We start from the raw sequence: 25,155 nt of genomic DNA, 5'->3' as shown, positions 1-25,155 counted from the left end.
CAATGGCTAATATGATTGCAGTCAAAGCTTTAACAAAGTTGCAGCATTTAATGAAGAATAAAACTCCCCAAGGTTTTTTCCTGAGGTCCAGACCCAGTGCCTCCTCTGTGCTAGGTGAAGCTCTGCCGCCCTGCCATACCCCAGTCTGAGAGAAACATTTTATGTATAGGATACAAGTTTAGGTCAGGTGCTTATTCAAGAATAAGTGCTTAATATGCTGTTGTAACCTTAAAAAACAACATCCTTCCTTTTTACTAACTAGAGCCAGTCAGGCTGAAAGCAACCTGGAGGACTGAAAAAGACAACCGCTAAACCCTGGATCATACTAACAGTTAATGTAAGTTCCTTGTGGCTAAAGCATATTTACTAGTCAACATATATATGCATATATACACACACATGTGGAGAGAGGGAGGAGGAGAGGGGGCTGGGTTTTGAAGGTGCAACTAAAATGTTAGTGTAGTTGTAGCCCTTAGATGATAACTTCAGCTGCAAACAAAGAACAGTGGTGAATGGTTTGTACTCCTTATTTGTTTTTGTTTAGAAAAAAAAGCCTATAAATGTATAAATGTCGTAAAACATCTATTATTTAAGGGCTCAAAGTAAATGTACTTGAATTAAACAAATTTAGGTTTTTTTAAAAAACAAAACAAACCTTTGCAATGGGGCTAGAGAGATGGCTCAGAGGTTAAGAGCACTGGCTGCTCTTCCAGAGGTCCTGAGTTCAATCCCATCAAAGACATGGTGGCTCACAACCATTTGTAATGAGATCTGGCACGCTCTTCTGGTGTGCAGGAATACATGTATGGTAAGTAAATAATTTTAAAAAACAGAAAAAAACTTTGCAACAATTTTTCACTTATTCACGAATATATTTCACATCTCTATTTATTACAGTTTGAACAATTTAAAAACAAGTTCTGCAGACACTCTTAGCTCAGATAGCAATACTATGCTGTTAGTTCACAGAAATGACTGCAAGGACTATTTCTCCGAGTTTGTAGAATCTCTCCTCTGAGGCCCATAGCAGACACTACTCACACTTTATTTGCAGCTGGTGAGCAGCTGGGTAACTGTCCTAGTAACTGGAGTCACCACCTTTTCAATGTGCTTTAAAAAGGTTTGTATAGCTGGAGTGTGTGTGGTGTATACAACCTTTATCTTTCAACAAACTGACTCTCCTGATACTGATTTGAAAAAAGCTTTAAGATATAGAGTAACCCAATTTTATTAATAATCAAAAGAGCCTTGGAGTGTGCTCTACGATTCATTTAGAATTGCTCATGAATGGAGCACTTCCTAGTTCCCAAGGTTCAAATGATTGCCTCAAAAGGAAAAGTCCTAAGTGAATATGGAGTCTCCTCCTTAAACGTTTGTTCCTAGCTGCTGCCTTTTTAGAAGTCGAACATTCTAGGTTCAGCTGGTCCTGGAACCATGGAGAGAAACTCACTGTAGCTCTTCAGTTTTCAAACAAGCTATTCTGTTTTCCTTAGGATGTTCAGCCTTTGAGGAAAATTACAAACTTAATGAAGGCACCTTAATACTTAAAGCTTGCCAGAATAAGGACAATTTAGATGACAAATAAAACAGAACCCATACTGGATTTCTGATTTATTTTTAAGCAACCCCTCTCAAAACAAAACACAAAACAAAACACAAAACAATCCTGCTCATCTTTGGAGTCCTAGCAGCATCACCTTTTGTGTGTTCTCTGCAGAGAGCCTCAGCCCACAGCGTCTTAACACTATCCATGGAAAATAACTTACATTTGGGTCTGGGGGTCTGTATGGCCTATGTAGGCCCATCCTAGTGCCCTTGATAAATACACTCTCCAGTTAGTTGGTTCCTGGTGGGGGTTTGATGGAGGGAATACTACAGGATCTTCTCATGATAAGTCTGACTTCGATATCTGGCAGATTATCATGTCTGCTCTCTAAACAGCCCTCATCGGTGGCTGCTAAATGGAGATCAAACCGGAGAGAAACGGACTTTTTCCGCAGTCGAGGGTTATCTTTAAAGAATGAACCTTCCCATTCTTTTATAACTTCATCCACTTTCTCTGTCCTGAAATGAGAAAATAAACATTGTTTTTATAGAAGAAGAAATAGACACAATGTATAGCTCATATTCATGAATAAGTCTTGTGTAGAATGTATAGGTTGTGGGATTTTAACAATTTAGATTAATTTATTTCAAGTGTGTTCTGTCTGCATGCATGGGTGTGTACCACTTGCATGCCTGGTGCCGGCAGAGGTTAAAGAAGCCTTCAGCTTCCCTGGACCTGAGCAGTGAATGGTTGAGAAGAAGCCTCTGAGCCTTCGCTCTACCCCCAGGCTGTGGAATTTCTAACTGACACAAGTTTAACAACCATAAGAATATAATTTTAAATATAGATTATGTGGGATTTATACACTTTTTTAAATTAATTTTTTTTTTTTATTTTTTGAGACAGGGTTTCTCTGTTGTAGCTCTGGCTGTCCTGGAACTCACTCTGTAGACCAGGCTGGCCTCGAACTCAGAAATCCGCCTGCCTCTGCCTCCCGAGTGCTGGGATTAAAGACATGTGTCACTACTGCTCGGCTAATTAAACTTTTTTTATTTCTAATTTTTTTTGACAGGGTCTCTTGATATAGACCTGCCTATTCTAGAACTATGTATACCAAGCAAGCCTTGGACTCACAGAGATCCTCCTGTCTCTGCCTCTGGAGTGCTGGAATTCTATACAATTCTTTTTTGTTGTTGTTTTAAAGATTTATTTATTTATTCTATGTAAGTACACTGTAGCTGTCTTCAGACACACCAGAAGAGGGCGTCAGATCTCATTACAGATGGCTGTGAGCCACCATGTGGTTGCTGGGATTTGAAATCAGGACCTTCGGAAGAGCAGTCAGTGCTATTAACTGCTGAGCCATCCCTCCAGCCCCATCTATACAATTCTTATGCTCCCAGTTTAGTTTTAGGGAAAAAAAAAAAGTGAATTCTTTACACATTCTTCTTTGTGTAGCTGTGTGTGTCTATTCATGTCTGCCTGAAAAATCAGTGTACTGGAAGTGTTTGAAATACTTGAAAAAGACCGCTAAGACTGTTCAATCCAAGTGACTTTTCTCGCCCTCAGTGCTACTCCAGAGTCAAGCACGCTTACTTACTGAATGGTGCCGCGGGCCTGGGCGCCCTCCTTCTCCCCGTCTCCGTTCACTACTGCCTGTTTGGTCACTGTCTCCATATTTTCACTTTCATACTTTTGTGAGACTTTTGTCGAGAAAGATATTTCATTTATAATGGCTGTAAAAATGTTACATTAAGTTACAATGTTGAAAAACAAAAGGAAAATAAAGGACATTTCAGTGTGTGTGTTGGGGGGTGCGGGGTCACAATATACACGAACTGAACATTTCTCTTTTTGCTGCTTTGGAGCAATTTCTGTATCATCTCCACCAATAATACATCTATTTTCAAATTAGGTTAATGTGTCAGAAACTCACCTGAGGGGAGAAGAAAGCCAACTTTACTTTTGGTAGGCTTTTCTTCTTTTTTCTCTCCTTGGATACAACCATAATATCTGAAATGGAAAGAGTCATAGGAACAAGACTGCGGTAGCAAAAATAAAATAAAATAATAAAATAATCAAAAGGAAACAGACGAGAGAGTGGTGAGTTGTTATGGCCACACAATGGGAATACTAGTCAGCCCTCACAGTGATGAGCCAGGCCATCGGGCAGCCCAGTGAGCCTCCCAGGCCCAAGGAAGCTGGAGGAGGCTAGGAGCTAGTTTTATAAGGGTTAAAATAACGCGCAGACCGATTTTCTACATTGTATACAGATGTAGCTATATTACCAAAGGAGCTGGATGAGATTAGTAAATATCAAATTCTGGAGCCAGATCAAAGGTGGGGGATGAAGTGGGTATGTGTGGGAGATGGGATTAGGTGCCCAGAAAATAACACAACTTCAGAAACACGTTACTTCTTAGACTGCAGAAACTAGGAGAAGCCTGTTAACAGGTCAAACGTCATAGGGACACAATGTATAGTACTTAATAACATTGCTCATTATATTTCCTGGGTTTTGTATAATAACATTGTTAATTTTAATTTTTTAATATCTTAAACATAATACAGATATAGGAAATTATAAAATACTAAAAACCAATTTGTCAATATCTGGAATGCTTAGAAGTTAACATCTATCATCATTATTTAATAATATATTACATATACATCATATATAAAATTGTGTAATTTTTTACACAGCACAGTGTGCTAGATAGTGCTTTAAGCACTTCACGGTGCTGACTCAGTAAGTTCTCACAGCAATAGTGTCATATAGACATTATCGTTCCCATTTTGATGAGAAAACAGAACCACAGTGAGGTTAAGTAACCTGTCCAAGGTCATCCAGCTAGTAAGTGGTCTATTTTGAATTCCATTTGTGATTTTTAAAGATTTAACATATGCCAAGGCGCATATCACAGGCTAACCCTATTTCATCTGGTGTTGCAGAAGATTCAGGATTCGGAACAAGAACAAAGATTTATTTTTATGGGAATATAGAAACTTGGGGATGTTGTTCTTGTTTAAAGGTCTAAGACCTTATACCTATTGTAAAATATAATATTGAATAATCAAGAGTTCCCCTGCTAGCTCCTTTTTCTCTTAGGATTATTTAAAACCTTAAAATTGTGACTCAAGCCAGTATTGTTTTTCATGCCTGTATAATAGAATCACTTGTGTATTATTTTCACTTTTTGAGAGAAGGTCTCTTGTAGCCCAGGCTAGCCTCCAACCTGCTATGGAGCTGAGGATGACCTCTTCCTGCCTTCACCTCTCAAGTGCTGGGATCACAGGCATGCAGACCTGGATTATGTGATGCTGGTGAACAAACTCAGCGCAAACTCAGTGTCTCATGCATGCTGGCCATGCCCTGTTCTGGCTAAGCCTTATCCCCCAACTACAGTATTATCATTTAGGTGTTTACTGGGGCTTGGGGGCTGGGCTGTTGGGCAGGGTTGTGAATCTCCAAACTTCCTTGGGGTGATCTATAAAAGGTAAAGACTAGTCCTAAAAAGGAGGAACAGTGGAGAAAGTGAGAAGACTGAGAAAATCCACCTTAGTGACCAAAAACTGTAATAGCCAACTCTGGTTATAAACGTGTCAAGTTTTAGCAGCAGACACAGTTCTTCATGCTCTCTGAAAGTGCACTAAGCCTGCGTCACTACAGGAGCTCAGTGAACAGGCTGTGGCGGTGGTGGCGGGCTTTATTTTGGATTTGATTTCTCTGATGGCACCACCAGTGGCTCTGTATCTGACCTCGAGCCATCCACGCCTTTAGTACCTGATCTCTTCCTGTTCTAGCAGTCGACGGTACGTGGCTATTTCCTGCTCCAGCCTCATCTTCGTGTTGAGAAGCATCTCATGCTCTTGAAGCTGCCTCTCGATGCCACGCCTCACTTCCTGCAGCTCCTTCTCTAGTCCACCAACCACCGACTCCAGATCTTGCAGCTGCATCTGGTAATGCTGTTCGCTGGCTTGCAGGGAGTTTTCAAGCCCCCTTTCCTGTTGACAGACATCCTCAGCAGTGAACGGGCAGCAGGACAAGGGCTTCTGAAGTTTCATTTGCAATGTTTTCACCCGTGCTAGTCTACTTACTTAGTACCTATTTATTTATTTGGTTTTATGGGACAAGTAACCAAAGCCAGGACCTTGAACAGGATAGCCACTGAGCCACACCTGTGGCTCCACCTTTTTTGTTTGCTTGTCTTGTTTTAATTTAAAGGTTATAATAATTGTGCTTCAGTTATTCAACAGGACTTTTTCTTTTGCTATTTTATTTTATTTTTTACATTTCGTTATCTGTGTGAGTGTGAGCGTGTATGTGTACATACCATATGCTACATCTGGAAATCAGATAGCAGCTTTCGGGATTTGGTTTTCTCATTCCACCACATGGGTTTGGGCGATCGGGCTCAGGGTAGCAGGCTTTTGCAAGCACTATTACCTGCTGAGCCATCTTGCTGCGGGCCCTCTCCCCCCCTTCCCGCCCCCTTTTGCTGTTTGAGACAAGGTCTCACGATGTAGTTAGCCCAGGCTGGTCCTGAACTTGGAATTACAGCTATGTAACCAGGCCTAGTTCATTCTGTAGTTTAAGCTAACCTTGAACTAAAGGCAATCCTTTCTCAGCCTCTCAAATGCTAGACTGTAGACATGAACCACCATGCCTGACTTCCACCTTTTTTTTTTTAAAGGAAATTATATTTGGTGATTGAGCATGATGACACGTACCTGTAATGACAACTATTCAGGAGACAGAGGCAGGAGGATCACCAGTTCAAGGCTTGATTGGGCAACTTTGTGAGATGATGTCTCACCAACATCAAAGAGTCGGGGCTAAGGATGCCACTTCGTAGCAAAGCAAGGACAAAGAAAGCCCTGGCCTCAGTCTTCAGGACTGGATAATTTTTAAAAACACATATAACTAGATAGCTTTCTGTATTTCAAAAATAATCTTGTAATCATTCTTTTGGCAAGAAAAAAGAAATTCTTTTACATTGGGATTACCGTTATTCTGGATTATTTTATGTTTTTAAAAATATTGAAAACATACTGAATGTCAAAGGTGAAACTGACTTCTGGGGGCCGATGGCTTGGCTCTCTGGTTTAAGGTATTGCCGCTAAGCCTAACAGTCTGGGTTCAAGTCCCTGGCCCCCATGGTGGAAGGGGAGCACTGGCTCACAAAAGTCCTTCTCTGGCTTGCTTCCACATGTGCACACACTAAACAAACAAACAAATGAACGAAAAAACAAACAATTTTAAAAAGGCATGTTAGGAAAATGCTTAACTATTTTTCCACTAGGAATCTCAATGATATGAATGCAGGAAGCCAGCGGTTAGAAGACTATAGTTAATAATAACAATACATAATCCACTTTCTCATATCAAGAGTCAGGGAGCCCAGACCCACAAGCAAGTACAACAAAATTCTCTTGGTCTAAACTGAACCCCCAGTGAGCTGATATAGCCAGTGGGTGGGAAAGAGCGAGGATCTGGGTTAGCATTCAGTGGACTCCACCGTAAAGTTCTGGTCTCTGTCTCTCTCTGTCTCTCTCTGTCTCTCTCTCTGTTGTACACACTGGTCAAGTGCTCTGCCAGCAAGCTGCCTTCCCATGTCCCTCCTCTCTTTAAACCACATAGGCTCTGGGGTGCAGGAGCCTTGGGATCTTCCTTACCACAGCGTGGAGAGACTCGATTTCCACTTGTAGGTGGTGGCACTGTCGGCGGGCCTCCTTGAGTTCAGCCTGAGCTGCCTTCAGAGCTTCTCCATCTTTGTCCATTTTTTTGGTTATATCTTCCTCTAGCTGTAAGAAAGCCAACAATAACAACAGCAAACAAACAAACAAACAAACAACCCCCCAAAGGGCACTCTTGAAAGGGAGGCATTCAAAAGCAATCACAGTACGATTATATAGGAATCAAATCACTTTTTCTACTTCTATTAGATTACAAGTGTGCATTCTGGGCTGGAGAGATGGTGCAGTGGTTAGGAGCACTGACTGCTCTTCCTAGAGGTCCTGAGTTCAAATCCCAGCAACCACATGGTGGCTCACAAGTGTGTGTTCTAGTGCTTTGATTACTAGTCGATCAAATGCTCAGGCCAGTCAATTATGCTTTCAGGCCAAGTCTTCTCTGCTATAAAATGATCTTTAGGGCTGGAGAGATGGCTCAGTGGTTAAGAGCACTGACTGCTCTTCCGAAAGTCCTGAGTTCAAATCCCAGCAGCTACATAGTGGCTCACAACCATCTGTAATGTGATCTGATGCTCTCTTCTGTGGTGTCTGAAGATAACTACAGTGTACTTACATATAATAAATAAATAAATTGTAACAAAAAACCAAAAGTAACAACAATAACAAAAAAAAATCATTAAAAATAAAATGATCTTAAAAGTTCCTTCTAACTATATCAGCCTATGAAATTCAGAAAAGAAAAAAAAGCACATCTATTTTTTATTTATTTATTTTTTTGAGACAGGGTTTCTCTGTGTAGCCCTGGCTGTCCTGGAACTCACTCTGTAGACCAAGCTGGCCTCGGACTCAGAAATCTGCCTGCCTCTGCCTCCCAAGTGCTGGGATTAAAGGTGTGCACCATCACTGCCTGGCACCTTTTTTTAAAATGTATTTATATATTTATGTATTTATTTATTTATATTTTTAATCACATCTATTTTAATGAAAAGTTTTTGAGACAAATTTGTGACCTCTGATCCTTCCACTTTTTGGAATGAGTTAATGAGAAAGATAGTTTGAAATTCAGTGATGATTTTTCCACGTTTTGTAGGCTGCTTCACAGAGGCAGACACACATCAATTCTGGATGCATGGACTAGGAGCAGACACCGCTAAAAACCATTATGACTAGACTAGTAAACTGGAAACTTAAGTTGTCACAGGCATCAATGTTCTCCAATGAAGTTCTATGTTACAGAAACCTTTTTACTTTTATCAAGATGATGTTTTTAGATGGAACCTTCAGTTTGGATATTTGGGGATAATAAAAGCAATTGTGTGTGTGTGTCCATGCAGGTGTGTGTGTGTGTTCATGCGGGCGTATGCTTGTGTGTATGTATAGCCTAGGAATATTATATGCTGGAGTCAGCCTTAGGGATAATTTCTCAAGAGCTTTATTTTTCTTTTTAATTGTTTTGAGACACTGTCTCTCCCTGGGACCCAGGCTGGCTGATTAGGCTAGAACGGCTGGCCAGTGAGCCCCAGGGATTTCTGTGCCTGACCTCCAGATCTCATTGCTGGGATCACAGTGGTCACCTCCACGTTCACTTTTACATGTAGTCCTGCAGATCAAAATCAGGTCCTCATACCTTTACAGTAAAACGCTGAGCTATCCCCCAAGTCCCCCAAAATACATCTTGATGATCATTTTCTAACTGTTCTTCTATCGTAAAAACAATTAGGGGAAGATGCCTTGCTCAGGGGTAGAACGTCGGCCTAGCGAGTGCCAGGGGAAAGTGGGGTATTTTTTATTTTGCTTTAAATGTTTTCATTCTGATGGAATTAAAAAGAAAACACCTGTTAACAGCATTACCAGCACTGATCTCATCAGGGTCCATGAGTTGAGTTGATTTGAAGTTAAAAAAAAAAAAGGCAAGTTTTTATGTTTTTTCAAATTTGTAAATTTGATTATATGGTAGATTTTGTTTAAGGGAAGCCAGAGTCAATAAAAAGTCTGTGAATAAAACTTAGGGCTAGATATAAGCGAAAAGGGGAGTTGGCACAGTAACAAAGTGCTTGTCATGCAAGATTACAGACAGGAGATCTCCAGAACCGTGCAAATGCTGGCTAGATATGGAACTCTGCCTGTAATTCCAGCCTGGGAAAGTAGGATAGGAAATCTCAATTCTATCTATCAGTGAGCTCTGGGTTCGACTGAGTGACCCTGCCTCCACTAATACATTGGAAGAACAATGGAGGATGATTCTTGAGATCAACCCTGGTTCCTTATTAGCATACAGGCCAACATGCATGTGAATCTCACACAGTTCACCCATACACATGCAAACATGCACACACACACACACACACACACACACACTCAGCGTACACATTAAGACCCCCTCCCTCTGAAAAATGGAAAAAGAAAGACACTAGAGGGAACTTTTTTCCCTTTTGTCAGCTTGGCAAAGTCAAGCAACCAACATCTATGGGAGCAACTCCAAAACAGAATATAAAGATTTTTGGAAACCAGATAAGGCTACAGGGATCACTGGTCTTTGGAACTCCCAGTGGGGAATTGGGAGATTATGTGTGTTAGTTAGATTCCCAAGATGGTCTCTAGTGAGCCACACCTTCCCCAAATTCTTGTCCTGTGTGATTCAAGGTTGAATGGGGCTGTCCTGAGTCTTGCTGTGACCAGTTGGCTATGGTAGAGGCAATGCTGTCCTGATTCTAGATTAGGCAATAAGAAACCTGTCAGCTTCCACAAAATGCTTTTGGGGATCCCGGTCATCATTTTAGAAATCTGGATATCTTGTTGGAGAGGTCATATAGGGAGGCTAGGTGGAGAGGGACCTAAGACCACATGGAGAGGGCAGACAGCAGGCTTAAGGATCTCAGGCTAGCCTTCCAGCAAGCTCCTGCCAAGGTCTCAAACACATTATCCAGTCACTTTGATTATGTCAGTCAGTAGGGCACCATCCGGCATCTCATCTTGTGTAGCCCCAGAGTCCCTACCCCCAGCCTCCTCATCACATAGAATTACAAGACAGGATACATTAGTCTAAATTTTAGTTTGTTGAGTTTGGGAGGTGACTTGCTATGCAGTACTTGGTAGCCAAAGCACCTGTTTGTTTATTTTCCTTATTTACTTGCATGATTCTAGGGCTTGAACCCAGGGCTTTGCAATATGTTGTGGTAATAAAATAAACTGACTTTGTGAGTTAGTTGGGAAAACACATTTCTCTCAAGAACTTTTATGTCATAAAACATTTTTGCTTTTTTTAAAATTCAAAGTCAGTTCAGCATTGTAAACTTGTGAACTCACCTTACAAGTTTACTTTGTAAAACATTCATTTAGTTTATAATTTTCAAAAGTTGTCCTTTCAATATTTTTCTCTACCATGTGGAAGGAGAGTAAACTTCTGCATCTAAACCAACAGCCCAGTGACCTTGTTTAATCCCTGGAACTGATCATTCTTTTTGAAAACTGAGAATATTACCCACAGGCAAAATTTATAATGATATTGCAATAAGTTACTAATAAAACAAAGTCCTGTGATTTTTTTTTTAACTATCATTTTTGTTTTGTTTTTGTTTTTGACCCTGTTCTTAAGTAAACTCTTTGCTGTGTCTAGGTGCTGGGAATACAGTTTGAACTGGGGTATAAGAGATTAGTTAATAAAAAAGTCCTACATTTCTGAAACATTGTTTCCCAAATATTTGCTTTTAAATTTATTTAAATTTGAGGCCTTAATTACTAAAGGCAAATATCACTTTAAAACTGAGTATACGGTATTTGAAACAGCCTTGGTCTGAGTTGGCTCTGTTTCATTTATTTATTTTAAATATCTTTCAAGCTTTGTGTCAGAAGTAAACAGTTCTCATACCCACCCCCCCCAAGCAAAAATGGGTACTTTTAAGTGTAGAGCCTCTCTCTACTCAGCAGGGGATTTTAATTGTCAGAATCTGTATCCCTGGTTCTGAAAGCCACGTTCACATGCTCAGACGATTCTATTTATATCAGTCAGTATAAAGCTGAGTGCTTGGGAAAGATGATAGAAACCTCCTAGAAATATTTCTCTTGCTTTTATCTCCTCCTAGAGTGTGCAAGGCAAACAAGCTTGACTATCAAGCTTTGAGTCTACAGATGTTATTTAAATTGTCTCTATAATTAACTCCATAATATCTTTGAAGAGTTGTTCAGAATACTTCCTTCCTGGAAAAAAAAAAAGCTTAAAGAGGTCAGAGAGCACCATTTTATTGCTTGTTGACTCCATGTTTTAGTAATGACTGTCACCTAATGATCTCTACAAAATTCCAATGCATCAATCAATATTTATTGAGTGGTCATTCAACAGCACAGCCAAAGGGTTTTCTCCCTGCCTGTCACCCCAGACCCAGTGCAGAAACACCTAAATTGCCTCCCCACTAGATGCTGCGTGGGAAAGAGGATACTGTACCTCAGAGAGACCGGGACAGGGATCGGGTAGACATGGACTGTGTCCTTATCCTGAAGGTGCCTGGCTGAATGAAAGCATTACCTGCATCCGTGTTGACAGCACCGTCTCTATCTGATTTCTGGTGAGGAGCTGCTCATAGTTTGCCCTGATCTCATTGAGGAGCTGGGACAGTTCCATTCTTTTCCCATCCTCCACCTTGGCTAACTGGACCTTAGCGATGGGATGAGTCGCTGCGGCAGAGCCGGCCGGCCCTGCCTGCGTCGCCAGAGCAGACAGCCCCGCGGAGCCTTAAAGATGCAGAGATCCTTTTCCCCTACCAGAAGCGGGGATGGGGGCGGGGGTGGGGGAGTGGGGGAACTCCAGGGTTGCTAATTAATTATGCAAATGTGAGAAACTGTTCTCGCCCATTGTTGTTGGTCCAGCAGAAATCTCCGGGTCTCCAGGAAGAGAGGAAAATGACACCCACAGGGTCACTGCAAGGGTTTTCTATGCAAGTGAATGCTTTGCCGGTGGGGGAGGGGCGTTCAGTTATTTTGTAGTTGGGAATGTGCTCACAAGGTTAAGAAAACTGTAGTTAGCCTGTCACAGTGGGCAGGCATGTTATCTTAGCACTCAGGCAGAAAGATCTTGAGTTCAAAGCCAGTCAGGACTTCATAGTGAGACCCTGGATGGGGAACAAAACAAAACAACAACAATAACAACATCCAAAAACGAACCACCGCCCAAACCCAAAATAAAACATTTTATTTAGCTTTCCCAACTTAAACTCAACTTAAATTCAGGAGTGAAAAACTAAGTGTTCCCTGTCATTTCAGGTTGATCCTGCCCTGAACCTAGAGAGCTGAGCTAGATGTGATGGAGGTCAGTCTGCACTGTAAGCGGGTCTTTCATCGTTTTGTGCACCTAGGCCAGTGCCTCTTAGTGAAATACAATGTGAACTACAAATCGAAGCTATGCATGAAGTTTAAAGCACTCTAGTAATCATATCAAAAGATATAAAAAGAAACAGGTGAAATCAATTTTAATATTACATTCTGTTTAATCCCACATATTGGAAGCAAAGTAATATAAGATATTTACATTCTTTTCTTTTGATAATGCCTTTAAAATCCGAGGAATATTATATATACCATTTCAGTTTGGACAAGTGATATTTCAAGTATTCAGTAGAGGGCTGGGGACTGGGGGGGGGACATGCCACACCAACCCCAGTAGATTCTGTGTGACAAGTTCCACAGACTGAGGCCTTAGACTCCAAGGGGAGGAGGGCTCCTGGGACTGGTTGTGGAACTCTCTAGCTGAAGAATAATTTTGAGCCGTAGTTCACGTCAGTTTGTTTGCTTTTTCTCCTCTTCCTCTTTCACGAGATGATCCTGATAGCCTGGGCTGAGAGAATCCAATCGAGAAAGCTGGATAAGAGTCTGTCTATTCTTTGAAGTGGAGTCACTGGCCATGACCTCTTTTCTAAGAACTTCAATGCTTTGCTTCATAATCATTTACATAATTATAATATAATACGTTGATAAAACCTCCCAACAACATATAGATGTGTATGGCTGTGCGTGTGTAGATGAGGGTAGCTCTGACACTGTGGTATGGAAAGCATCGTTTAAGTATAGTTTTAAAGTGGATTTCGAGAAGTTTTAACAAAACAGAAGTTAGATGTTAGATAAGGATTACTCATGGAAATTCATTAGCTTGAGCAGGACCTAGGGGCCACAATCAAGTGTTCTTGAGGACTTTGAAAGTTTGCTATTAACTACAGGTGATTTTATATAATCTGATCAGGAAAGTTACGTTATCTGTAATTGATTCTCTAAATCCATTACATGGGAAATATTATACCTGATTGATTTTGTATTTCCTTGTGCCAAGTGATTATGATAATTGTTCTTTGTGTCTGCTTCACTGGATACATCTTTTGAAGTTGTAATACCAATCTTTCATGTATAAAAACCCTTGCTTGAGAACTGCAAAATACATTCAGATTCAAACCGCCTCTGTGCTTGTTTCTGTTTGTCACTGCCATCCTGTGCTGTCCTGACTACCAAAGTCCGGTTGCCCCACAGTCGTGTGTTCCCGACTGGGTCAGTCCGTGGCAGGGACATAGGTCATCGGTAACATGCCTACTGCACAAGGGTGAGGACCTGTGTTTGGATGCCCAATTCTTGCACAAGAAATGAGTGTAGCATCTTGGTCTTCATGTGGGTCCCCTAACAAGTGTGTGTGTGTAGGACCGTCTCAGTTTCTGTCCTCTGCCACTGGATCCACTTCCCTGCAATTTGGACTGCCTGGTTGGGCCTCAGTGGGAGAGGATGTGCCTAGATTTTCTGGGACTGGATACCCCAGGATGGGTTAGAATCTTTTTGGAGGAGGAGAAAGGGCCAAGGGGGAGGGCTAGAGATTTGTAAGGATGGGACTAGGAAAAGAGGAGGGAGGGGGCTGTGATGGGGATGTAAAGTGAATATTAAAAAAATGGAGGTAGTGACATGTGTTTCTAACTCCAGCATTGAGAGGGCAAAACAGGCAGGTCCCTGCAACTCATGGCCCTGCTTCCCTTCCCAGAGTCAGTGACAGACCCTGCCTCAAAAAGAAGGCGGAGAAGACACCCAACACCTACCTCTGGCTTATACACATGTGTACGTGTTTATGAATCCACACAAAAGTGCACATACACACAGTACACACGTACACACATACACACAGAACACATCAATAAATAGTGTTCAAAAGGTTGCGGATGTATTCAGTGGTAGAGAGCTTGCCTAGTATGAGCAAGGTCCTAGGTTCTACCCCCCACCCCCACCCCACTACAGTGACCAGGAGCTACTGGATACAGTGTAAATCTGAAATCTGAGCCTCTTGCTGGGAACACTCCTTGTACACACCAAGAAATGCTATTCACCTATTTATACATCCATTCAGAACCAGCTTGGTTCTGAAGGGTTAGTACTCACATGTGCAAGCACAGGACTGAAAAGGTTAACCGCCTCAAGATTTCAGATCCTGCCCCTCCCCCTTGTTTTAAAGAAAAAAAAATTGTAGCTACTTTTGAAAAAAATCACGCTCTTTATTAAGAAGCCAGTCTTAATGGCTCATCAAACTCTGTGTGTGGGGTCCACGTGATTCTTGGTGATCAGCTACAGGCTTCAGAGTCCTGTCAGAATGAGGGAGTTTGGATGGCGTACTTATGGAGATGATCATAAATTCACTTTCAGAGGTGCCTGGCTCTTGCCTTCGTTTGTTTGGTGCAGTATTCACAATAGCCAAACCGAGGGAATAAGCTATGGGTGGGAGGGGGAGCAGGGCAAAGGGAGCTGAAGGGCAAAGGGCACAGTGTATCAGGTAGGGAGGGTGACTAAACCTACAGATCTATTTTTATTGTAATTAATTAATTTTTAATGAGATAAAGTCTCTCTATGTAGTCCTGACTGTCCTAGAACTCTCTTTGTAGACCAGGCTGGCTTTGAACTCATAAAGAACAGCTGGTTCTGCCTTCCGACTGCTGGGATTGAAGATGTGCAGCAACCACTCCTGCCAAGCTTAGGGATTTAACACACAGTTAACAGAGTGATATGGTTTGTGGGATTGTTATTGAGTAGAGTTCAGTTGTACTTGCCATTAAAGGAGGGACTGTGTGAGATGGTAGATGGATTCATTCTCTTCATTACAGAAACCCTTTCCCACCTCTGCGTACCCCACAGCATTGTGCTACACACTTCAAATACACACCATAAAATTCTTGGAAAAAAACCCAGACATCTGAAGAAAACGAGGCTTGCCTACTTCATTCTCAATTGGTACCATTAAATCTCTGTTTTTCCCATTACAATTGTTAATCTGAGGCTGGAGGGATGGCTCAGTGGTTAAGAGCACCGGCTGCTCTTCCAGAGAGGTCCTGAGTTGCTAGGAATTCCCGGCAACCACATGGTGGCTCACAGCCATCTGCAATGGGATCTGGTGTCTTCTGGTGCTCAGGCTTACACATAGGCAGAACATTGTATACATAGTAAATAAGTAAATTTTAAAAAATTAATGTAGTCTGTTCTTTGACAACTTAATATGCATACACAAACACATTCTAATTGCTCTCTTCTCTACTTTTTTAAAATTTATATATTTATTTTATGTATAAGAATGTTCTGTTTTCCCACACACCAGAAAAGGGAATCAAACCCCCTTACAGATGGTTGTGAGCCACCATGTGGTTGTTGGGGATTGAACTCAGGACCTCTGGAAGAGCAGCCAGTGCCCTTAAGCACTGAGCCGTTTCTCCAGCCACCTTCCCTACTCTTAAAAAAAAAAAAAGATTTAATTTATGTGTAACGGGGTGTATGCAGCACATATCTGTGTACCATATGCATGCAGTGCCTGGAGAGGCCAGAAGAGGGCGTCTGAACCCCTAGGACTAGAGGTGAGGACTCTCTAGTATGGTCACCTCATCCCTCTCATTCCTCCCCATCCCCCACACCAGTGCCTTTTCCAGATCCATGACCTCAGGCTTTGCCTTGTGTTTTGTTTTACTACAGCCCTCTGCTGTTTGGTTGGTTTGCAGGCTCTCTGGTGCAGGGGCAGAATCTACAACGTCATTCTTTTGTTTGTTTGTTTTGTTTTCGAGACAGGGTTTCTCTGTGTAGCCCTGGTTGTTGTCCTGGAACTCACTCTGTAGACCAGCCTGGCCTCGAACTCAGAAGTCCACCTACTTCTGCCTCCCAAGTGCTGGGATTAAAGGCGTGCGCCATCACTGGCCGGCTGCAGCTTCATTCTTAAGTCCCAGTCCCTTGATTTTGTCTCATTTCCCCTTAGTGTGGGAAGTGTTCTCTTGAGGGTGGGAGGGAAATGCCTGCTCAGTGTTGTATAGTCTGGCTGCAGCAAGGCCCACAGTGTCAGCACTTCTGGCTCTGGGCCAGGTACAGAGACAGCGGAGAGCAAACGTGAGGGGAATCGGTATTTCCACTGAATATACCTGGACCTGAGTTCCCTTCACTGAGATGAAGGCCTGGAAGACTGCTTGGCTTTTGCTCAAATTTCCCCAAAGAGACTGACCTCAGGGTAATAATGTTAACCAGGAAGAGAAAAACTAAGCAGAACTTCACTTTAAATCCCCTTTTCCATGTATGAAAACAATGCTTTGCCTTAGAAATCTGTACTATTCAGATTGTAACGGATGATAAGGATGTTCTGAGCATCTATCTCATCTGTGATCCTATGACTTCAATGAGTCAAGCGGATATAGTTAGATTCATCGTTTATCTTGGGCCTAGTAATTGGTTGGGTCAGGATTTTCCACTTGTAAGTAATTGATCTCTGTGTTCCACTCATACCTATGTGCTCTTACTGGAGTGGAAACACCCTCTGTAGAGGAACTAGTTTGCATCTTCCGTATTCTCTATCTGCTTCAAGGAGGCGAAGGCAGTGGATTCCCAGGAGATAGTCCACCAATGCCCCATTCCTTGTGTTTTCAGTATCTTTAAACTCAAGCCCTGAGACAGGCAACTGTCTTTCACGTTGGGGATTTTTTCCAACTAAACAACGTGGTAGGAATTTGGCATTGGGTCTTAGAGTAGACGCCATCACCTTCAGCCTGTGCTTATGGAAGCCGGTGGCAATCACGAAGGGAAATTTTGCTTTGAAGAGGAAAAAATATTGAAAGGAAAGTTGTTGTGTTCTATGAAAAGCTAAGGAGAGAAGAAGCATGTTTGGTGGTGGTTTAGTTAGGTGTGGGGGAAGAGGGTGCTTCTGTGGGTCCATGCCGAGGCATCCCTTCCCCCTGAGGGACCAGCCATGGTACGGTATAGTATAGAATAGAGTTTATTCAGGGAATGGGGAGGAGAGTTGAGAGGGTGGTAGAGACAGAGAAAGAGAGAGAGGAGAGAGAAAGAGGTAGAGGCTGGCCATGAGCATGTGCAGAGGGAGGATGGGAGAGAGGAGGAAGGGGTGAGAGGACAGAGGGAGAGAAAGAAGGCAAGAAAGAGTGGAAGGGGCAAGCAGCCCCTTTCATAGTGAGTCAGGCATATCTGTGGTGACTGCCGGTGGAGCCTAGACAAAATGCTAACAAAAGTAATATATCAATTTATTTTTATATGATGCATTGTTATACACAAGGATAATAAATCTTTTTTTGAAACTCATAATTTTTCATTTAATTAATTAATTATATATGAGTACACTGTAGACACGCCAGAAGAGGGCATCAGATCTTATTACAGATGGTTGTGAGCTACCATATGGTTGCTGGGAATTGAACTCAAGACCTCTGGAAGAGCAGTCAGGGCTCTTAACCACTGAGCCAAAGGATGGTAAATTTTAATCCACCTAATACTCTTATCTGTCATACACACATCTATTTCCATCATCCTCACTATCAATCTATCTATCTATCTATCTATCTATCTATCTATCTATCTATCTATCTATCTTATCATCTATCCCTGTATCTATCATCTATCTCTATCTTCTATCTTTTATTTATATCTATCATCTATGTCTTTGTATCTACCTGTTACCTATCTCTATCTCTATTATCTGTTATCATCTCTATATTTATCTCTAGCATCTATTTATCTATCATCTATCTCTCTATCTATATCTATCTATCTATCTATCTATCCATCTATCCACTGTACATATCATCTTCCTCTTCATTATCTGTACATATATAGTTAAACACTTATTTATTTATTGGGTGTGAGCACATGCGCCATGGTGCTTGTATGGAGGTCAGAAGATAACTTGCTGGAGTTGGTTCTCTCTCTGTTCAGCCAGTCCTGGGAATCAAACTCAAGCCATAAGATTTGGCAGCACATAGCACCTTTACCTGCTGAGGCATCCTGCTGGCTTCGTGGTGTTTCTATTCTATAAAGCGGCACAGAGAGATGAACAGTTATACAAGTTCATACTCGTTGGCTTTTCCTCCAGGCAGTTTTGTGCTTCAGCCTTTCTTTAGACAGACAGGTCCACCCACTATCTTTTAATTTTGGGCAATAATCTCCCAGGGCTTGGGTATTACTTGATTCACAAAGCAGAATTTCATTAGCGGCTTAAGATACTTCTTAATCAAGCCTATATTTTAATAGGATTAAAGATACACAATTAGCCAGCAAATACAGGACTTTTTTTTTTTTTTTAAACTTTCAAAATAATTGCTATGGAGGAGAGCCTTTACCGGCTAGTCCCCTTGTTTGAGATGCAGCTGAGTTCTGCTCACACGACAGAGCGTGTTTCCACATGGCGTGGTTGAGCTTGTTCTGTGTGTTAGTTAAGAAGACACTTTGATGAAGAGTTTTGCAATGAACGTGCTTGTCAGCATTTTCCAGTAGGCTTTTGTGTGCATGAGAAATACTTACACGCATGCCCATCTGTCCCGTACATTTCACGTGGAGTGATAAAGCGGGGAAAACTTGTCACACACCGAGCTCATCTCTTGTCCCTGTAGCTCAGTGGTCAAAAGCAGGACAGTCTCCTCTGGGTCTACTGTGGTGCTTCTGCTTCCTGCATGTTTCTTGCTATTGAGTACAGGCAAATACTTTATTGCCGGATGAGCTCCTATTAGAACCTCATCACACATGGCTCCCGTGTAGCACAATTATATTCTATTGTTAGTTTTATGGTCTATAACAATTCAGAACCTGGTTCCTCTTCTCCACCCTGTTTTTATAGTAACCACGGTGAGAAACATGGTTTGTGTTTACTCTTGATTTTTATTTTTTATTTTTTATTAAAGGGTAGTTAGCTGATCAAGGACTTACCTTTCCTAACTTTCCCCTTCCTCTAGTCAGAGTCCTTAAGAATGGTGTTGAAACACAGTTACCAGTCGCTGGAGGAGATGAAGGACCCAGGCACGCTAAGGCTATTTCTAATATCAGGAGCCTTGGGTTAAAACTTGTAACTAAAATGACACTCCTGAGCAGCAGGCCCACATAGATACAGACTTACCTTCCTGCCTGACCCCTGGAAGAGAGATCTTTGTTGGGACCTAAAAAGGCAAGATAAAAGAAACGAAAAAACAAAGGTTAGAGAAAAGAGCCCCTCACCCTGGTTGGTGTCTGGTTGAAGTCCCCGAGGACCATGAGTTCCAGCACAATTAATGCATGTGCTGTGAGGACTGCCAAAGGAAATACTATACTCCTTTCATATAACTACTTAAAAATATGAATGTTAAAACACCAACAGATCCTCATTAAGGCCTAAGTGTGTGTGACCAAGTGTGGCTTTCTCCTTGTCCGGATGCAAAGCTGCAGTTTTCTAGGAATCTTAGACAAACTTCTGTTGGAGGATGGATGGATGGCTTTGTGCACCGGGTATTCAGATGCTGATTTCTGTGTCCACCCCTCTGGAATGCTCATGGCTGCCTCAGCTGTGGTTTTTTTTTTTTTTTCAAGTGGTAGTTAGGTAGACAAGGGTTTACATTTCTTAACATTTCCCTTCCTCTTTGTGACAATTAGCTAATCCTATCCGATGGTGGAGTCCAGCCCTTACTAATGGGGTTGAAACACAGTTATCACTTGCTGAGCGGAGGATGGCGTGGTCAAGCATCTCTGGTCTTTAAGTTATGTAAACATTGTTTTCCATCACCTGTGATTGGTTAATAAAAGAGAAGGCAGCAGCCTAATTGGGCTAGAACATATCAGAATCTGCCTAACTGTTAGTGCTTGCAGCTTCTTAATAAGAATACCAGCTTCCTGTGTCTTTATTTGGGAGCTAAAATGAGCTACAGCAGGTATAGAAATGCCCTGAAGTTATTTGGGAGCAAAAGGAACATAGAACCCCCCCCCCCCCAAGAATTACATTTACAAAATTCTGTTCACAGTACAAAGCTTTCCTTAGTCCCATTGTTTAACCTTTGTGACCCGTGGTTTTGTTTCTCTCTAAAATACCCCAGGTTTCATCCTATGTGCCATTACCAAAGGCAGGGTTCTTAGCAACTGTTTGACATAGAACTAGAGAGAAACTTGAGTCCTGGGAGTGGCTACTGATAAGAAACTTTCAGTGTTATTCTTGCTTTGAAAGTCTGTGCAGTTCTTTCCCGAGTGCCTCTCTTTCTAATAGCCACCTACTTCCATTTTTTTTTTTTTTGAGCTGGAGAAATGGCTCAGTGGTTAAGAGCACTGATTACTCTTCCAGAGGTCCTTAGTTCAGTTCCCAACAACCATATGGTGGCTCACAACTATCTGTAATGGGATCTGATGCCCTCTTCTGGTGTGTAGACGTACATGCAGGCAGAACATGGTATATATAATAAATCAACATTAAAAATATCTTTTGTGTGTGTGTGCTGTGTATTTGTATCTGTCAATGTGTGTCTATCTGTCCATTCTGTGTGTGTGTGTGTGTGTGTGTGTGTTAGAATGTGTGCCTGTGAATGTGGAGGTCAGGCTTGGTGTGTTCCTCAAATGCACCCTCAATCTTAGTTTTTGAGACAGGATCAACCACACAATGTGAAGCTCATGGATTGGACAAGGCTGGCTGCCAGTGAGCCTCAAGGATCCTCCTGTCTCTCCCTCCCCAGGGTTGGGTTATAAGCTACAGGCGCATGTGACCATATTTAGCCTTTTCTGAGGGTGCGGTGGATCCACCCTCAGGGCCCTGTGCTTTACCAACTGATGCGGACGCTGTAGAAACTGCACTGATTTAAAGGAAGAGGTAGGAAGTGTCACAAGAAACAATCTTCAGGGGTGATGATTTTTGTTTTTTATAGGGAGTCGAAGCTAGGACCTTACACATGTTGAACATGTGCATCTGTCATGAAAATACATCTTCTGGGCTGGTGAAGACTCAGTGGGTAAGAGCACAGACTGCTCTTCCGAAGGTCCTGAGTTCAAATCCCACAACCATATGGTGGCTCACAACCATCCATAATGAGGTCTGACACCCTCTTCTGGTGTGTCTGAAGACAGCTACAGTATACTTACATATAGTAATAAATAAATCTTTGGACTGGAGTGAGCAGAGGTCCTGGGTTCAATTCCCAGCAACCACATGATGGCTCACAAGCATCTATACAGCTATAGTGTACTCATATACAATAAATAAATAAATCTTAAAAAAAGAAAATACATCTTCACTAAAGTTTTTCTCTTTGTATCATGTACCATCTATGACTATCATTTGTCTATTATTTCTCAGTTGATCATTTATCAACTTACATTTTGTTGTAAAAATAAGTAAAGACTAAAAAGGGTAAAAAAATTTAAAATAAGAGTAGTTTTTCTTTTTAAAAAACAATGGAAGAGTAGTTCCCCTAACTCCCAGAACAACCACATATGCACACACACACATGGACACACACATTTACACACACACACATAAGCACGCACATGCATACAGAATGCACACACATGCACATACACATGTACACAGACACACATCATCATCATCATCAGCAGCAGCAGCAGCAGACAAGGGAAGAAGTGGGCATGGGTACATGGCTGTAATCCCAGTGCCACTTGGGAAGCTGAGCAGGGGGCTCTAGTCTTAAGGTTATTAAAGACCACATAGCAAGACCTTCTCTCAAAACAAAATGAGGGAGCTGCCATCCCCTCTAGTCCCTTTAATTTGATCTCTTACACATGCTGTTGTAAATTCTTTCTTGAGTTTTTTGAAGAAAAGTCAAACACAGGCTGGGAAGATGACTCAGTTGGCCAAGTGCTTGTCATGCAGGCATGAGGATAGAAGTGGATTCTCAGTGCCCACATTAAAAGCGAGTGTGGCCCAGTGCCCCTGTTATCTCAGGGCTGAAAGCAGAGACGGGTGGATCCCTAGTCTCTGCTCACTGCAGCCAACTGGGGAAGAAACTCTAGGTTAAGGAAGAGACCCTGTGTGGAAGAAAAAAATATGGCAGAGAGTGATAGAGGCAGACACTGGGCAAGACGCTCTGCGGTCTAACCTCTGCCTACATGTATCCATACAAATGAACAAATGGTCTAACCTCTGCCTACATGTATCCATACAACAGCAACCCACACCAGAGCAAATGAACAAACGGTCTAACCTCTGCCTACATGTATCCATACAACAGCAACCCACACCAGAGCAAATGAACAAACGGTCTAACCTCTGCCTACATGTATCCATACAACAGCAACCCACACCAGAGCAAATGAACAAACGGTCTAACCTCTGCCTACATGTATCCATACAACAGCAACCCACACCAGAGCAAATGAACAAATGGTCTACCCTCTTTTTGGAAGCTTGATTTTAATAATAGGAAATACCACCCTTTTTTGTTTTTAGTTTTTGTTTTTGTTTAATATTTTGAGACTGTGTGTGTGTGTGTGTGTGTGTGTGTCCCTGGCTCTCCTGGAACTCACTCTGTAGACCAGGCTGGCCTTGAACTCACAGAGATCTGCCTGCCTCTGCCTCCTGAGTGCTGGGATTAGAAGTATGCACAACCACTCCTAGCTAGGAAATGCCTTTTTTAAGGACCTAGAAACTATCTCTTTGGGATGTAAATATCCAAAAGATACCACGTAGGTGAAAAATAAAAAGTCTAATATCTGTGGGGTCCTTGTTCCCCAATTGCCTTCTGTTATAAAGGAGAAGTTTGCTTGTCCTGTGTTTAAAGCCTATTAAATAAGACAGACATCATCCTAATTACCGATATCTAGGACAAGCATGTGTGACAAATGGTTCACCAAACCTTCTTACTAGAGAATTAGTCATTGCTTATTTTGAGAACACAACCACATAGGTTGTATGTGATTGTTTAATGGGTTAACTTTTGCTCTGTGCTTGTGAACTCTGAGTGAACCAGTTGCCAGACACATCACGCCCTGGCTTAATGTTTATTGGATAATAAAATGTGTTTTCTTTTTTGTGGAGAATCTTATTTCCCTAATGGGTTCTTGGGAGATTAGTATTCTATGTTATAAGTGATTTATTTGAAATATCTAACACTTCCCATTTGTAGCTGAACTTCCACACTTTAAAATAAACTTAGTTGGGGCACTTTAAGATTTATTTTCCAAATATGTGTATGTGTGTCTGAGTGTGGGTTTGGGCACACGAGTGTAGATGCCCACAGAAGCCAGAGGAGGGCTTTGGTCCCCTGGAGTTGGAGGCAGTTATGAGCTGTCAACTCAATGCTTGGATTTTAAAATGAAGCCATTGCTCCAGCCCATACAGTACTGTTTTAAACAGGAGGGCCTTTCTGTTTTAAACAGGAGAGTTTACTTTCAAATTAAAAAAATTAACCAAGGTAAAAAAATAAACAAATAAAATAAACAGATAATTAACATTTAATCCTCTCACAAAGTTCTGTCACCATTGCCACCCTCTTGTTCTAAATAATTTTATTTCTCTTATTTTTTCGAAACCTGCCTCTTTTTTTTTTTAAAAGATGTATTTATTTTTTATTTACATGAGTACACTGTAGTTGTCTTCAGATACATACTAGAAGAGGGCATAGGATCCCATTACGGATTGTTGTGAGCCACCATGTGGTTCCTGGGAACTGAACTTGGGACCTCTGGAGGATCAGCCAGTGCTCTTAACTGCTGATCCATTTCTCCAGTCTGGAAACCTGCCTCTTAAAGTTAACATTTAGTTTATGTTGTTGCAGATATATATCAGAGTAGACAATCTTATTTTAAAGTTTATTTTGCATTTTTACTTTGTGTGCATGTGGGGGTTGCTGGTTTTTGATACTTTGTGGGTTCTTTTTTTCCCACCCTTTACACCCCTGCCCCTGGTTTTACCTTCTATCACTAGATGAGAGAGAGAGAGAAAGAGAGAGAGAGGGAGAGAGTATCCCTGAATCTAACCTTTTCCTTCTGTTTCTTTTTTGAGCATGACTACTAACAAACCACAACCAATCCCCTTGAATGACCGCCATCCACTCACTAGGCCTCTCAGGGCCCTAGCATTTGTAAACCCTCTGAAAAGTTTCCAGAATCCTAAATGTCTACAGCTGGCAAAACCACGCCTCTGCTAGAGCATGAGGCAAATCATAGTCAGCTGCTGCGTTAGGTCTGAAACGGTCTCAAATCCCCACACCTGGGATTAAAATGAAAACACTTTCTGATAATATTTCTGGTTTTTGTTCATTTGTTTCATATTTTCAAGACAGGGTTTCTCTGTGTAGCCCTGACTCTCCTGGAACTTACTCTATAGATGAGGCTGGCCTCAAACTCACTTATCCACCTGCCTCTGCCTGTGGGATTACAGGTGTGGACCACCGTGCCCAGTTTATTTCTTTGTTTCTTTGTTTCTTTCCTTCCTTCCTTCCTTCCTTCCTTCCTTCCTTCCTTCCTTCCTTCCTTCCTTCCTTCCTTCCTTCCTTCCTTCCTTCTTTCTTTCTTTCTTTCTTTCTTTCTTTCTTTCTTTGTTTTTTTTTGTTGTTGTTGTTGTTTGTTTGTTTTTTGGATTTGGTTTTTTTCGAGATAGGGTTTCTCGATCTAGCCCTGGCTGTCCTGGAACTCACTCTGTAGACCAGGCTGGCCTTAAACTCAGAAATCCGCCTGCCTCTGCCTCC

General features: G+C 41.7%; 1 protein-coding gene across 1 annotated transcript; it reads right to left on the bottom strand.

Moving 5' to 3' along the window:
* Positions 1 to 620: 620 nt before the first annotated feature.
* On the bottom strand, positions 621 to 11,941 carry Krt222 (keratin 222). The gene is made up of 6 exons (XM_052195856.1): positions 11,763 to 11,941; positions 7,223 to 7,351; positions 5,331 to 5,551; positions 3,483 to 3,559; positions 3,147 to 3,282; positions 621 to 2,064 (listed from the first exon to the last, which is right to left on the bottom strand). Exons 1-6 carry the CDS (start codon positions 11,856 to 11,858, stop codon positions 1,836 to 1,838), a joined length of 888 nt encoding a protein of 295 aa, XP_052051816.1. The 5' UTR covers positions 11,859 to 11,941; the 3' UTR covers positions 621 to 1,835.
* Positions 11,942 to 25,155: the final 13,214 nt, after the last annotated feature.

This window comes from Apodemus sylvaticus, chromosome 10, assembly GCF_947179515.1.
Source record: "Apodemus sylvaticus chromosome 10, mApoSyl1.1, whole genome shotgun sequence".
Taxonomy (NCBI): Eukaryota; Metazoa; Chordata; class Mammalia; order Rodentia; family Muridae; genus Apodemus; species Apodemus sylvaticus.
The sequence above is the reverse complement of the archived record's forward strand: the minus strand, read 5'-3'. Positions and strand labels throughout refer to the sequence as shown.

What these genes read in the sequence shown, in the direction of transcription:
- Krt222 (XM_052195856.1), bottom strand. Translation starts at nt 11,858, where the DNA reads ATGGAACTGTCCCAGCTCCTCAATGAGATCAGGGCAAACTATGAGCAG. An exon ending in CTAGAACAGGAAGAGATCAG is followed by an intron (nt 3,560 to 5,330) that starts GTACTAAAGGCG and finishes TTTCCATTTCAG; the next exon opens with ATATTATGGTTGTATCCAAG. An exon ending in CAGGCCCGCGGCACCATTCA is followed by an intron (nt 2,065 to 3,146) that starts GTAAGTAAGCGT and finishes TTCTCATTTCAG; the next exon opens with GACAGAGAAAGTGGATGAAG.